The sequence below is a fragment of the Pimephales promelas genome, chromosome 23, assembly GCF_988280905.1.
Source record: "Pimephales promelas chromosome 23, fPimPro1.hap1.1, whole genome shotgun sequence".
In the NCBI taxonomy this organism is placed as follows: domain Eukaryota; kingdom Metazoa; phylum Chordata; class Actinopteri; order Cypriniformes; family Leuciscidae; genus Pimephales; species Pimephales promelas.
In genome coordinates, this window is record NC_142791.1 from 12,938,833 (window position 1) to 12,954,632 (window position 15,800).

A 15,800-nucleotide genomic window follows, 5' to 3' on the forward strand; every position below is an offset into this window, starting at 1 on the left:
GAGAGAGTGTGTGGGAGGCGTGTTACATTGGAATTGTGATTGGAATCGAAGGAAAAGGAAGGACAGAGCAAGTAATATGAGTTTTACAGTAGAAAGGGTGTTGTAGGGAGTCAAAAAAAATCTGAAGGGAAAGCATTTTTTAAAGATTATTTGTAAGAGATTGAGTGGTGGATAGGAGTGGGGCGAAGGAGTGTATGGGTTGACAAGGGAAGGGGATGCCTCTCTCTGCTTATGCTTCGACATCTGCTCACTGGCTAGAGCCAAGGGTGGGAGGAGTTTGAGTGCTCCTGCTGCAGCGGAGGGAGGGAGGGAGGGAAGGAAAGAGCGGAATGCATCAGTGCCACAGAAAAGAGAGAGAGACTGCTCTCTCTGCATCACACCACTCTATCCTTCATTTACATTCCAGACACTGGCTCCTCTCTGGAGAGCCCCTTCTCCATTTGAAATGCCAATCACCACTTGCTGTTTCTTCATCCTGGATCACACGGACTTCCTCCTCATTGATGTGAGGGAGCTGGGAGCCTGGCACGTGCTGAAGAGATTCCCCACTCTTCATTCGATTGACGACTAACAACTGAAGTTTTTGCAAATACATCACTCCTTTTTGGGATTTGTAGGAATAAACAATTTGACTACGTTCCTGTGAGGAATCTTCAGTGCTCTTTCGCTGTGCGCGATACTCCGGACTAAGGACAGTTCGAGAGTGACTGGGACTTCTGTGATCAGAGTGGCAAGGACTCCGCTTCCTCTGCTTTTTTCCTTGTGCAGGTCCTGTGCCGGCAGCTGCCTGCCCTGTTCAGGCACAGCTGTGCCTCTGTGGGACTTGTGGGGGACTGATAAAAGAAGAGGGTTTATTTGTCCTGTACTGCTGCTGGGGTTTCATCCGGAATTTAAGCTAGACTGACCACCTGCACCCACAATAGGAAACTGTACGATTCAGTTTTTTTTCTCTCATTAAGTGACTCTGTCACTGTGTGTGTGTTGGTGAAAGGATTGGCGTGGATGCTGAGGACTAGCAACTCATGTTGCTGCTGATATGAAAGGCACCTGGCACGGACACTTCCCCCATGTCTTATCAGGGGCAGCCGTACTCGTACTGTAGGCAGCCTTTGCTAAGCTAGGCCCCCAAGGAACTAGCACCCTAATTGTGTGCCCAAGCGCACCCTGAACAAGATGAACACCACTGAGTTGAACTATAGCACAGAACCCTTCTGCCTGCTGGACATTGGCTACTCTCAGATCTTTAACACCTGCCTGTTGGAAGTAGCTGTTATTTTTTTCTTGACAGTGCTCATCATCTCTGGGAACCTGGTGGTTATATTTGTTTTCCACTGTGCCCCGCTACTCAGCCACCATACCACTAGCTCCTTTATACAGACTATGGCATACGCAGACTTCCTGGTTGGGGTCAGCTGTCTTATCCCCTCTTTGTCTCTTCTGCAACATCTGGAGGGGTTGAACGAGAAACTCACCTGCATGGTCTTCAGCTACATGGTCTGCGTGTTGAAAAGTGTCTCCATGGCCTCTCTGGCATGCGTTAGTGTTGACCGTTATGTTGCCATCACCCGACCTCTTTCCTACACAGCTCTGGTCACACCCTGCCGTCTTCGCACTTGCATTACCCTTATTTGGCTGTACTCAGCGCTCATCTTTTTGCCCTCTTTTTTTGGTTGGGGTAAGCCGGGATACCATGGTGACGTATTTAAATCGTGCTCCTCCTGGGACACCCAGCCCCTTTTTACCGCCTTTATTGTTGCGGCACTCTATGCACCAGCTGCCTTTACAGTTTGTTTCACTTATGCCCATATCTTTCGGATCTGTCGGCAACACACTCGGCAGATCAGTCAGCGAAGGGCTCGCTTTGGCCCACAGGATCCTGAGCCAGGTGAGCAAGCTTGCACGGACAAACGCTACGCCACCGTGCTCTTCCGTATCACCAGTGTGTTCTACCTGCTCTGGCTTCCCTACATCATTTACTTTTTACTGGAGAGCGCAGGGATATACCGCCATGCCATTGCCTCATTCCTGACCACATGGCTGGCCATTAGCAATAGTTTTTGCAACTGTCTAATTTACAGCCTGTCTAACAGCGGCTTCCGCAAAGGCCTCAAGCGCCTCTGCCTGCTTTGTCTGCAACGCACCGACAACAAGAAGCCCCTAGGAGATCCACCAGTGCCTCCGCGCCCTGTATGCCACGTGTAACACCATCGTTTGGGAAGATAGTGAGCTTTATGTTGATGGCAAGGGCCTTGACAATTAAGTGGATCCTGAAGCTTGGTTTCGGCATCTGTGCACTATCCTAGTTCGGTCCCGGTGTTCTGAACGAGGATGGATGGCAACGGTCCGTTTGCCTTTATGTATAGCTGCAGGATTACTCAGTAGGAAGAAACGTACCTTTGACCTTGGTCATTAGATGAAGTGGACAACTATGTGAGAGTGAGCTATTGTCATTGGTGTTTTGAGAGATATCATTCTCAGCAGTTTTTGCTACAATGATAAATTAAGCAATGAGGAAAGGAGATGAATCTAATTCTGTGAGACAGAATTGTTATTAAGTATTTAGATTGCATTAAATATTGTCTGTATGCAAAACACTTTTTATTTATGACAATAATGCAAAGACTGAGTTTCACTCAGTAAATGTCTTATTGAAAGAAGACAAGCTCATGTCTTTAGCTAGCTGGTCTTTTAGACTTTGTGGTGAATTTACCTGCCTTTGTGGACTTATAGTTCTGCTCATGTTGTCAGCACGGCGAGTAACCAGTGGTCTTTGTTTCTCCAGTTAACTAGCTCACGCCTGTTTAAATGTAGGAAGTAAAGAAGATCTGCTATACTGATTTAAAATCTAAAGAATTATTGACTAAATGTTAAAATTATCTTCTGACTGTGCAAAGATTCAGAGCCCAAGGACTGTCCTGGTTTCGGACTCATAATCTTAGTTTTGTTTTTACTAGTAATATTCAATTCCTGCCTCGTGATTTCCAAGGATAATCTGATCACTACCCTGCTCTTAGTGGAGGAATGCGTTTGCTAGATCCGCAGTGTTTCTTGTCTATGAATCAGTGATAAGTCTTGACCTTCAGCAATCAAAATTGGAGTTTTTCTAAAGCCCTTTTCCCAAAGAGCAGAATTCTACTCTAGCCCCTAAGCAATGCCACGATTACATAGTCTTCCTATTTTCTGCTTATTTAAAGCCATGAAGGGATTACATAACCATGCCTCCCGTCAGAGGACATCATCCTTTACGCAGTAATACAACAGCAAACAGACGGCACATTGTACCTGATTCCTTTCTAACCCTTGATCGCACTGGAGATGAACTTCCTTGCTGAATCAAACATTCTGTCACCCCAGCATCAACTCCGATTCTATAGGGTAACCATCCCGCAAATCATTCTGAAAGGTCTATTTAACTACTTGGAGTATTTGATTTGATTCAAATTGGATTTCAGTTTAATTTGAACGTCTCCTGGACAGAATGACTCTTGGACTTTCTTTCCCTCTACCCTGCAGTTTCAAACCATGCTTGGTTTGCTTCCACGGGTTACAATGTGTCAAAACGGCACAATCGCACTTAAAATATTGCATAATGCAGGTAAGCACAACACAGAATCACATGGCCGTAAAGATGTTATCTGCTTAATTCTGCATTTGGGCCCTTAAGATGAACAACGCCGCAGTGGTGAAGGTTGCTGATGTGGACAAGAATCAAAAAAGCTTGTTGTGTTCAACTCAAGGTGTTTTAGGACACTTGGATAAAATGGAGGTCAGAAGAAAATCTACTAAAACAGTGATATCTGGATGCAGAGGTCAAAGCTTTAATGGCAAATGCTTCTGGAGAGTCCTGCATGGCACACACACACACACAAAAGCGTAACAACATTAAACTGCATCTTACAGCGCTGTACTATTTATCTTTGACACTCTTGAGAAGCCTAATACACAGATTCTGTACATAATTCATATGTGGAGGTGCCAAGAAAATAGAGGGCATTGAATATTGAGCCCTTTGTAATTTGTTTTCATGCTGTGACTATGATTATAAATTCACTCATTTGGATGGTACTGTTAAAAATTCCTTCTTAAGCGAATAGCTTTGTCTTTATAGCTTACCAAAGTAACAATATTTATTGATGTTCTCTGATGGAATTGTTTTATATATATATATATATATATATATATATATATTAGGGCTGTGAAACGATTAATCGCATCCAAAATAAAAGTTTGTGTTTACATAATATATGTGTGTGTAGTGTGTATAATTATTTTGTATATAGAAATACACACACATGCGTGTATAAGAAATATTTGCATGTTTATACTTTATATACATTTATACAAAATGAATATTATACATAAATATAAATATTTTATATTTTAATAACACATTTTTTTAAATGTATACATGCATATGTGTGTATTTATATATACAAAATAATTATACACACTACACACACATATATTATGTAAACACAAACTTTTATTTTTGGATGCGATATATAAATATATATATATATGAACCACAAAATGTAATAAGATTGAAAATATTCATCGAATGGATTGATTATTTGTAGTATGTAAAGCGTTTATGATATCAAATACAGTATGCATTCCTCTTTGTATTTAATATAATAGTATTTATGAACTTTACCTTCTCTTAAATTATTTTAAGAGATTTTTTTTTTCATTTGGAGGAGAGGGTTATATACTGTGGCATATTCCCAAATACATTTTGTATGGACCATGGGGAAAGAAATGCTCAAATTTTATCACCAAAACTAGTAGTTTGACTGTTATATATTGGGTTAAGAAATGGATCTAGTTGTTATGCCACGTCACTTCAGTTAATGACTGAATTGGCCAAAGGTTGAAGTTTTCATAACTGTTCTGTGACGTGAGGAAGTGTCTTATGACTTCAAAAAAGTGTTTAATCAAGCTTTTGATAGGTGACATGTAAAGTCTGAACTGCCATGTCATGGCAGGGTGCTGTGCAATACTTCTACTCAGTAGAGAGTGATAGAGAACATATCACACATAAAAGAAAAAGGGCTTTTAATTTTTTTCTAGCTTGTTTGTTCAAAAGTAGATCTCGATCTTGTGTCCTCTGGCTATGTGCTGTTTTTGAACCAGAGCAGTTTAGCCATTTACCCATCCATCGCTTTATTGATCGCAACCATGTGTGTGTGCGCACACGTGCATGGGTGTGTATGCGCTTTAAACAGAACAAAGGTTTGTGTCTATTCCAGGGACTTGTTTTTAGCATTCGTCTTGATTGCTTTTAGGACTTTTCAATGACCCTGGACCTCTGGACTCACCCAGGACTGCATCCTCGCTGTTGTCTTAACTTAGGAACAGTCCATATATCAAATGAAATGAAACGGCCATGCTTGGGAAGAAAAAAGTTTGCTTGTTTATAAACCTTTTGGATTGGTTGAATTTTCAGAAACCATCAATTTGTTGCTCTCATTCGACTGATTCTGATGTTTTTCTCATTGGTCGCCAGTCAGTTCTTTCTATATAAATGAAAGCAAAATTGTAGTTGGGTTTTCAGCATAAATGACTGAGAAAATCCAGATCTTGAAGCATGCGTATCTGTTCATTTTCAGGTGCTGTAGATATTGTCTTCTAAGGTTGTTCTTTCTACATACCTCTTAGCTTAGTGACTGAAGGATATAGTAAGTGGGGTTGTATATTGGTTTTATGTACTACATGGAAATGGACGTTTTGAAATAGAATGGATTTTGAGGCTCTAATGCTACCCAATCAGGTGTCAGCATTGCATGTTTTGCTTTGTAGGTGATGGTACTTCAGTCATGGGTAAAAGTCGGAGAAAGGATTTGAACTTTTGGGACATTTTTGATGCCAGAGAGCTTTTTTGTTTGTTTGTTCTCCTTATCATGCCAAAGTATTCTTTTTTTTTCTTTCCTGTGGGAAAACTGCTCTGTTCTCGAAATCAAAGTCAAGGGCTAGTGCTCTCAAGGGAGGGAAATCTCCCGATGTGACTTGCTCTCCGCTGTGCCATATTAGGACGCAGGACCCAAGCGGCCCCTGCCATCGCAGAAAATGGAGGGCTGAGCTGGAACAGTGTGTGTTCTCTCCCTGAGGGGCATACACACACACACTCCCCTCGTTTACCTCATCTTGATTGTGCTAGGCAGCATCTTTATTGAGTTTATTCATATATGTTTTAACAATCCGTTAAACTGCTGAGCCAGGCTCCTTAATGAATTGCTCATGATCTTGCCCTCCTAAGCGGGTCCGATTTTTATTTGATTAACTGGAGAGAATTGTTTTTCGTCTTTCACCTTAAAGCATTCCAAATTTCATTTCTTATCATGAGTGAGCACTTTGCCTAAGAGGATTTGAAAGCACTGCAAAGTTTTTGTGATTTAACTACATTTTGAGCTGAAGTTCGCTCTGTTTCTTCAGCATTTCAACAAATTGTCTGGTGTGTGTAGGGCTGAGGTACTGGTGTAGTGTACCACACGTTTTGTAATGATGTCATGTTTTAGAAAATAATTGTCAATAATATATTTATATTCTGGTATATCTGCACTGAGGAAATAAATGTGATCTTATCCTATCTTATTTGAACTCTTGTCATTGTAAGGAGAAATGTATGGTTGAGTGAGTAGTGTGTGTGTGTGTGTGTGTGATGAATGACTTTTTAATGTAAATGTATGTGCTAGTATGCATTTCTGACAGTACATTAATAAACTCTCGGTACATGCTTGCATTAGCACTTGTTGGTCACATGCACACATCCACAATTTAAAGTCAAAAGTACACGTCTATGTAATACATTGGAAAACATCTGCTGATCAAGTATGTTTTTACGTTTTGCCAACTTAAACATTTGGTTTTCTGTGACATTGGAAAAACAGAATTGTCTTTGTTTTTACAAGTGCTGCAAGTTTCTCATGACCTTATTTGATGTTGCATAAAATCTGGCTTCACCAAATTTAACAATTATCTAGGTTTTCTTTGAATGTCTAAACAAGGTTTTGTCAAGCTAGAAGACCATCCCATTTGCAAAGCATCAATTTAAACAGGTTTAAAACAAAAATCAAAAAGCTTTTTACTCTGCAGTAATATTTGTCATGCACGTTTCCTTAATAGGAGCGACAAGTTTCCAGCGACAAGTAATTTGTCTGTCTAACCTGCTGCTCGCCGCAATGTGCACACAGCCTAGTTAATGTTTAAAATACAATTATATGGAGCTGAATATTGAAGCAGTGAGATTTCACAGTGAACGGACTACCCAATACAACAAAGCGAACAGCAAGAGCACCTGGGCTGTGTGTTATATCTACAATATATAGTGTTTCTGTTAATTATAAAAATTAAGCGGTATAATTATTTTAATTATTTTATTATTCAGCCTTTTTTTTAATAAAGACCATTTATTTACTTTTTTTTTTTGTTCCATCTTGTTTTAAACATGCTGTGGCTCATCTGTTGCTTAAAAAAACACATTTTGATCCATCTTATTTTAACTACAGACCCATTTTAAAAACTACAATTTTTATCGAAAGTAAAAAACTGTTTTATCTGTTTAGACTGTGTGAGCTTTTTATGATTTGGTGTTCAAGAAACATTTCTTATTATTAATGTTGAAAACAGTTGTGCTGCTTAATATTATTGTGGAAACGCTGATGTAAATAAATGCTGTTCAATAAGCTTTCTTTTCATCAAAGAATCTTGGACAAAAAAAGTATCATGGTTTTAAAACAACTGTTTTCAACATTAATAATAATAAGCAGCAGCATTATTAATATTTGAGCACCAATAATTGATAATAATTGAGCAGCAAATCAGCAGATTCAAATGATTTCTGTATGATCATGTGACACTGAATACCAGAGTAATGATGCTGAAAAGTCAGCTTTGCTTTAGGAATAATTTCCTATTACATGAATTCATTAAAATGTTACTGTTTCATTGGATTTTTGAACAAATAAATGTAGACTTGGTGAGGACAAGAGATACAATATTTAAAATATTTAAAAAAAAAATATCTTAATTTAAAACTGACTCCTAGTGTATTTCTGTGCATTATTTAATTGGTCCAATTTAAATGAAAAAAAAAATGTCTTAGAGTTTATTTAGGAAAGAATGTGTGGAAAACATTTACTTAATTATTTTTAAAGGATTCTTAATGTTTTACTTCTGCATTAAACATTTAAAATCTGCCTGGCTACAATGGCTGTTTGGTTAAAGTGATGGTTACTCAGTACAAACATCGTCGGATGGAAAAAAAAGTGTTTAGCGTAACACTGTGTCCTAACTTAGTTTCCACAAAGACTGTTTACGTAATATAGTGTGCAATTGTACAATCTCATTAAACCTTTCTTTAGTCCCTAATGTATTCTAACAGACCCCGGCGATCGCTGACTCTCCCAGACATGTGCCCAGTGGGTGAGATGTTGAAAGGAAAAGGATGTAGACCCTCCCTGCCTCCGTCTGTGAGGGAGTGGACTGCAGTCAACCCACCAACTCACCCAGCCTCAGTTTCTTACTCACTTTCATCAAGCTCAGTACACTTTTTATAACCAGCCTCCCCCCAAGAAAAACAAAATGCCATTTTCGCTCATTGTTGCCGATCAGAATAAATGACCGTAAACAATGGTGAGGGGAAAAAAGTGCAGTACTTCCTGCGGAAGCAACCTTCCTCCACCACACACACATACACACACAATCACACCATCACAGTCGAAACCCAGCACAAGTTTTGCTCCGCACGCACGCAAAAGGTTCTCAGATGTTTTATATCACCATAATGATGATGATGTTCTTAGCACTTTTCAGGGTCCAGGATGACTTTCCCCAATGCTGGCAGAACATAAATATGTCTCCTCAGGTACTGTGTCTTCCAGCAAACCCTGAACATGTTCAGTTTTCCTCCTGGAGTAGCTAGACGGAGGGTGAGAACGAGAGAAAGATACCTTCTGAAAGAAAAGTCCATAAAGTCCATCATCCATCAAGTCTTTGTTTATTATTCATCTTTTCCTGCCATTATTTGCATTCTTTCTTTTCTTTAACTACTCTTGGAAGGAAGAAATGTGTACCTCTTAAGACCTAATACTTGGGTTCTGCTCATAATATCCTCGTATCGTTTGTTTATTCATTCATTCATTCTTCTTTCATAAGAATTGCCATATTAATTGCATTGATAATTCCCATCCCTACAGGAAATGATATTACAGACCCTCATGAGTGTGTCTCTCTTGAATGATCAAATTATTTGACATTTTTATAACAAAGGAAGTTTAGTGAGGCTGTAAAATGTAATGTTGTACGTCCCTCAAAAAAAATTATTAATTGATATTTAATAATTGATATTCCCACCTCAATAGTTGATTTTCTCTAATCTGAAACTAAACTATATTCTGAACCCAGTCTGATCTTCCTCAGAGACAGGGTTTAGATCAGGTGAGGTCCAGTCAGACAGGTGTGATGCTCTGATCTCGGACAGAGCTATTTTTTTTTTGCTTCATCTAGTCCACTGGATAACCCCGTACTAGTTTCTTCTTAGATCTCTTCTCATCTTACTAGCTTGTTTGAGCAGTGGGTCAGTTTGCCTTTGCCTGAGTTTGCGTAGCAGCTGAGCTGCTGGCTGCGGATGCATTATTTAGTGGCTCCTCTCTTCCACATAAACATAGCATCAATTATAGAAAGAGAGAGCAATTAATCTTTGAAAAGGGGGTATGCTTACTAAGGCAGGAATCCGCTGTTAGCACAAGTGTGTGGGCGCATCCAAGCGAATTGCACGCGTACACACCAGTTTGTTTTAGGTTTCTTCAGAAAAATATTTCCCTGAAGGTTATTTTCTGGCCTTTAGTTTTAGTACCTTTTGTTAGCAGGTGGCAATTGACTTGTATTACATGTGGGATGGTGTGAATTAGGTAGGTAGGAGGCCCAAACCTACAATGCATATGGCGACTTTTCTGTGAGAGTCTGGAAAAATGCTGCCAGAAGCGGTGGAATAGCAAAACATAAACTCTTTTGCTTTCATCACCTTGTTCCATTCCTTCTTTCACCATTTTTTCAGTGTGATGGAAGAGAGGCAGTGCGTGACGACCGATATTAATCATGCATTTTGGAGAAGATTGTCGTCTTGTGCTGGAGAGCTAATGAATTAAACATGGTGTCCTGAATTCAGGGTGAACCCCACCGTCCATACGTGCACAACCACAGAAAGCTGGGAAAACTGGAGGAGACCAGAGTTAGGTGTAACTATTTTGTGTACCTAGTGTAAAATAGATTTTATTAAAGAAAATTGGGGTAAAATAGTAAAAGCCCAATAAAAATACACACTTGTGCCAAAATGTATGGAATTGGCATTAACACAGGCAAAATGATCATAAAAACAATACTGAAAAAGACAAAAATGTCCATAAGGACCATAGACTGTAAAAAAAAAAAAAAATGGACAAGGCGCCTGTGACGTCACCCACGGTTTTGAAGCCGTTTATGGGGGTATGGGTGGTGCCATCTTTTGAAAATCTTGGGAAATCAAAACCCCACCCACCTTCTGGCCAATCCATATATGGGTAAAAGTGTGCTTTGTGTGAGACTTGAGCCGGCGGGTTGACGCGCCTCTTCAGCCAAGCAGCCTTAGCTGTCTGTAACGTTACAAGATTGACTGGCAGACTAGGCTACTTCTTACAATCTATGGCTACAACATTCACTGCAAAGCTGCTGAAGAACACTCCAATGGGGGACATATCAGTCTATTCTTATTTTAAATTTATTCATTTGTCAGACACATTTACAGTGTTTCAAACGTCAGTTATTACCGGTTATAACCATAGGCATAGGCGTAATTTGCGGGTGGGACATGTCCCTGTACTACTTTTTGCCGGGTCTATATTGTCCCCACCAATTTCGAACTCGGACGTGCGCTTTAATACATTGCGGAGACTATTCGTTCCAGTGAAATCACAAAGTAAAATGCACACAAACGTGTCCCTGCTTGATATACTACCACTGATAAACATAATCAGTTTTAATGAGAGAGAAAAAAACAAAAAAACTATACGAGTGCGGATTAGAACCTAGAACCTCTGACACGCTTGGCAAAAGTTCTACCACTGGACCATTTCTTCACGTGAAAATTCTCACCAACACGTCATATTACAACAACCTCAAACTTATAGTTGAGCCACTGTAGTCACATGGAATATTTAAACATTTTCTTCAATGACTTTCTGGGCCGTCAAGTTTCAATCCCTTAGGCAGCCTATGTAGGAGTGATCCACATCTCAAATTTAATCAAAAATATCTTCATTTGTGTTACTCCTTCAAGGGTGAGTAATTAATGACTTAATATTCATTTTTGGGTGAACTAACCTTTTAAGTTTTTTGACACAAATAGTTCAACTATACAGTAACTCTGTAGCTATTTGTGTGTATTTGGTCAATTTTAAGCAGTGTTGGGGTAATGTAATCAGATTACTTTCACTTTTTTAAGTAACTAAGTAACACAATACTTTTACATTTACAACAAAATACTTTTTACTTTTACTTTTTACTACTTTTTTAAAGTTACTTTTTCAAATCTGAGTTACCTTTTCAAATTAGTAACTCAAACTTTATCTTCCCATTTATTGAATAACAGCTCAACTTTTACTTTGAAAAGTAACTTTTCCCAACAAGGATGGGTCACATCAGTTGTGAGGTGGACTAATTTATCTAGATTTTTGTTTGTAGTTTCTGCATTTTTCAAAATTGTATGCTTTAAAGGAGATTTCATAGTTGCCAATGGTACTGTTTCCTATAGTTTAAATTTTTCTATGACATTTTTTTTCTATTTTTCTGTAATGCTGCTTTTTGATACAATTAGTATTGTAAAAAGCATAAATTGAAGTTAAAATATGACTTAAATTGTGAAACTGTTAACCAATATTTTATTTTAAATGCTAAAACTTGAATGAATTCGGATTTAAGTAGGATATGTAGTTTGTGTATTGTATTACAAGTAGCCCGTATGTGGATACAGAAATGTGTTTTCTTTTAGTAGTTTGCCTAAAAAAAAGAAAACATTAAGGAAAGTCTTCAAAGAATCCAAAAAATACATTAAAATACTGAACAGAATCACCGTTAATCAAATTGAGTCATTCTGAATAAGCAAAAAAACAAGTCTTTTGATTTAAAAAAAAAAAATGTTAATTGCAAATTGAATGGATTTGCTGTTAACCCAAATATCCACAACTCCACTGAAGGGCTATTTTAAAGGCTAATTAATCATCTAGTCTAAGAGTGGCTTTAGTTGAACAGCAACACAACTGAGTGGTGCTGGCCTGAAATAAACATAACACAACACAGCCTTTGTTTTGACACTTACTCTTAGATTTGGGAGCAAAATGTAACATCATACAAAGTGATTTAATTCAGCATATTCGTGCCAACACAAGGAGGCTTTGATCTAACGGGCACAATAATAGATGGATGGGAACACTAAAGTGCGACAGAAATAGGCATGGTTGTCCATCAACAGTCTGCGGCCCCAGGCACTCATGGTTTGTTTTTTATGAGAGGGATCTAGTTGAATCTGATCTAGTTTTTTGCATCAGTCTATCTAGACTGAATTGTTGTTGCTCTGAAAACTTTACATGGTTAGGACATTACGTGGCTAGTAATGTTAGCAGTTCCTGATTTCAGACCATAAGGTTTTAAGGTCTGGTGTAGAAACATGCTTATTGCCTGCATAATGGGCAAGTTTACAGCATGGGCTGACTGTCTAAATGACCCAACCAAACTTCGGTTACACCTACATACATAAAGCTTAATCAAATTTGAACATTTGCTCTCTCCTGTTATTCATCTTTTCCCCAGCAACATTTCAGATAATTCAAATCCACAGGAAATTGCAGTACAATCCTAAGTTCATTGGATTAATTGAAATTGGAACACAGTGAACTCCAGTGGAGTGATGTTTCTCTAGTCAGGTAAAGTAACATCTCCTAAATATGAGTCTCCATATCTCTATAATGTGACCCATGCACGGGCTAATTTTGAGCTACAGGCAAAACAAGTGAAAAATTAACATTTTGAGTCGATTTTGAGGTTTTTACAAAAACATTTAGCCCTCGTCTAGCAGTCCCAGTGCTCCAAAATAGTGATTAAGCATCTAAAAGTATCTTTATTTGTGTGTTTTCTAAGAGGAGTACCTTTCCTTTGTCCATGAAAAATTCTCCACTCGCTTCTTGACTGGCGCTTCCCCTCAGCACAAGTTGGGTATCGGTTTAAAGCGCAGTAGTCCAACTTTGGGAATATTCCTAGCAAATTCTCGATGGCATGAGTCTGAACTAATGATATGTGATTTTCAAAATCATTCTGATGTAAACAAAACAATCTTATTCGCGCTGACTGACAGAGCCGAAACATGCGCACAAAGACGCCTCTCACATCCTCGATCTCAAATGTGTCATGTTTTGGTTTGAATATGTGGAGACTCAGTATGAGAGACGTAGAAATTTCATCATTTTTAGCTGACTTTCCCTCTAAAGTTATGTTGGTACACTATGAACCAATCTGTCTTTAACCAGCTCTGAGTTTCCATTGTGGTCTTTTTAGTTATTAAGAACTGTGATCAGTATCTCTGAGGCTCAAAGAAGCCTATATTTAGATAGAGCAGTGCAGCAAAATGATTTAGCTGGAAATTGTACCGTCACATGCTTTTTTAGGGAGAACAATGTAATAGTTGAACTGCTGAGAGCTGTACTTTGACTGAAGACATCTGAGTTGTGCATCTTGCAAACTTAGAAATCTCTAGGATCTTTGGTCTTTACTAGATGGCCTCCAGTGTTTTGCTAATATCGTGACAATTCGTGACCATATTTCATCTTACAACCTCTGACACTCGAACATACACACAGGTTGAGCTTCTGGGATATTCCACATACTCTGTCCGTGATGCTGAAGGACACACTCTTGAGCACACACACATGCATTTCCACCTCGATTTGTCCACATTGCGCTTTGGGAATAAGAACACCCTGTTCCAGTCAACAGGTCTTGAGGCACTACGTTCTTAAAAACTGAGGTTTCAAAAGGCTTTTGCAGTGATGCCATAGAACTAGAGATCGACTGATGTTGGGTTTTTTTACCGATGCGTTTATGCACCCGATAACCTACTGTATGTATAGAACCAATATTTATTTATTCTTTCAATGCTGTTTTTAACAATTAAAAAAACTGCATGAACAAACTGTTTTATTTAAACACTTTTTTAAATACTGTGTTTTTTTGCAATTCCACTCACTCCTTACCTACAAAACACACTTCTACATCAATAAATAGTCTGAAAAAAAGTCTCAAAAATGTGTGTATATACACCCAGGAACAGCTGTACAATTTCTCCTTAATGCAATTATCTAATCAACCAATCAATCAGATGGCAGTTGCTTCAATGCATTTAGGTTGTGTGGTCCTGGTCAAGATAATCTCCTGAACTCCAAACTGGATGTCAGAATGGGAAAGAAAGGTGATTTAAGCAATTTTGAGCATGGCATGGTTGATGGTGCCAGAAAGGCTGGTCTGAGTATTTCACAATCTAAAAAAGACATTTTAACAGTCTAAAGAACTGGTTTTCCACTATAATGAACCTTTTATTTAGATGTTAAAGGCTCATCATGGAACCATCGATGCCAATGTATTATTATTATTATTTTTTAAATAGTGTATTCTGTATATGCCCTATCCATTGCCCCCTAGTGGATAGGAGTGAAAAGTGATTGGAGACCAGCCTGGCTCAACCATTGCCCAGAGTTTGGGATGGGATGAACTGTACATTTAAAGTCAAACAAAGACAGATGGAAGGAGTCATTATTTCTACACTTCTGTTTTGTTATTATAGAGTAGACAGTGGCTCTAAAATCACATGCTTTGTCTTTAAATGGTATTATATTGGATGTTACGCATTGAATATTAGCAAACCCTTATGATGACATTTCTCTGTTTCTCTCGCTTGTCTTTTTCTAGGAATCTCCACAGGACAGTGCCATCACTCGTGACATTAACCGTACGTTTCCTGCACACGACTACTTCAAAGACACCGGCGGTGATGGGCAGGACTCTCTCTATAAGATCTGTAAGGTGAGCAGGTGACATGTCTGCCATTTGCTTTCAATTTGTCGGCTCAGCTCAGATTCTGCACTTTTGTTCTGCTCCTGTTCATTTATCATCTCCAGCTCTGCAAAATCAATTTTCTACCATTTAAGAAAAGTTAAATTTTCCTTTTCTAGCAGTTTGTTCCAGTTTCTTTATAAACTTTAATTTTATAACTTTTTGTAGGCTCATAGGAAATGTTACATGTATAAAAACATTGGATTGATGGATATATAAATGGTTGGGTATATAGCAGGATGCATTAATAAATACTTCTTCCTGCTCCTTTTTGCATATGTAATAGAAGTATGTTAAAACAGGATTGGATGGATGGATGGATGGATGGATGATATCTAGATGGATGGATTGATTAATGGATGGATGGATAAAGATGAATATAGATCTTTGGATGGAGATATAAATGTATGGATGGATGGATGGAAATGTAGAAGCATGCATGAATTTATTTTTTATTTTCATTCATTTATTTACTTTTTAGAAAAGGGACAGTGTACATTAATTAACATTCTTAATTCTTTATTTATATAAATATTATATTATATTTATATATATATATATATATATATATATATATATAGTACTGTAAAAAATATTTGTAATAGAGGCATCAGTAGCACTTCCAGTATCAGTTATATATATATATATATATATATATATCCTGTTTC

At 38.2% G+C, this 15,800-nt stretch overlaps 2 protein-coding genes across 3 annotated transcripts in view; both read left to right on the top strand.

Annotated features, from left to right (window-relative positions):
* Window positions 1–15,800, top strand: part of rabgap1 (RAB GTPase activating protein 1) — a 78,708-nt gene that overhangs the window by 43,449 nt on the left and 19,459 nt on the right. For both annotated transcript variants that reach the window (XM_039675444.2, XM_039675445.2), the window contains one exon: window positions 14,989–15,102. In XM_039675444.2, coding sequence (XP_039531378.1) covers window positions 14,989–15,102 — 114 coding nt within the window. The remainder of the gene's footprint in view (window positions 1–14,988; window positions 15,103–15,800) is intronic.
* Window positions 333–6,586, top strand: LOC120481709 (putative G protein-coupled receptor 21). The gene has a single exon (XM_039675504.2). The coding sequence runs from the start codon at window positions 1,174–1,176 to the stop codon at window positions 2,200–2,202; it is 1,029 nt and encodes a 342-aa protein (XP_039531438.1). The 5' UTR covers window positions 333–1,173; the 3' UTR covers window positions 2,203–6,586.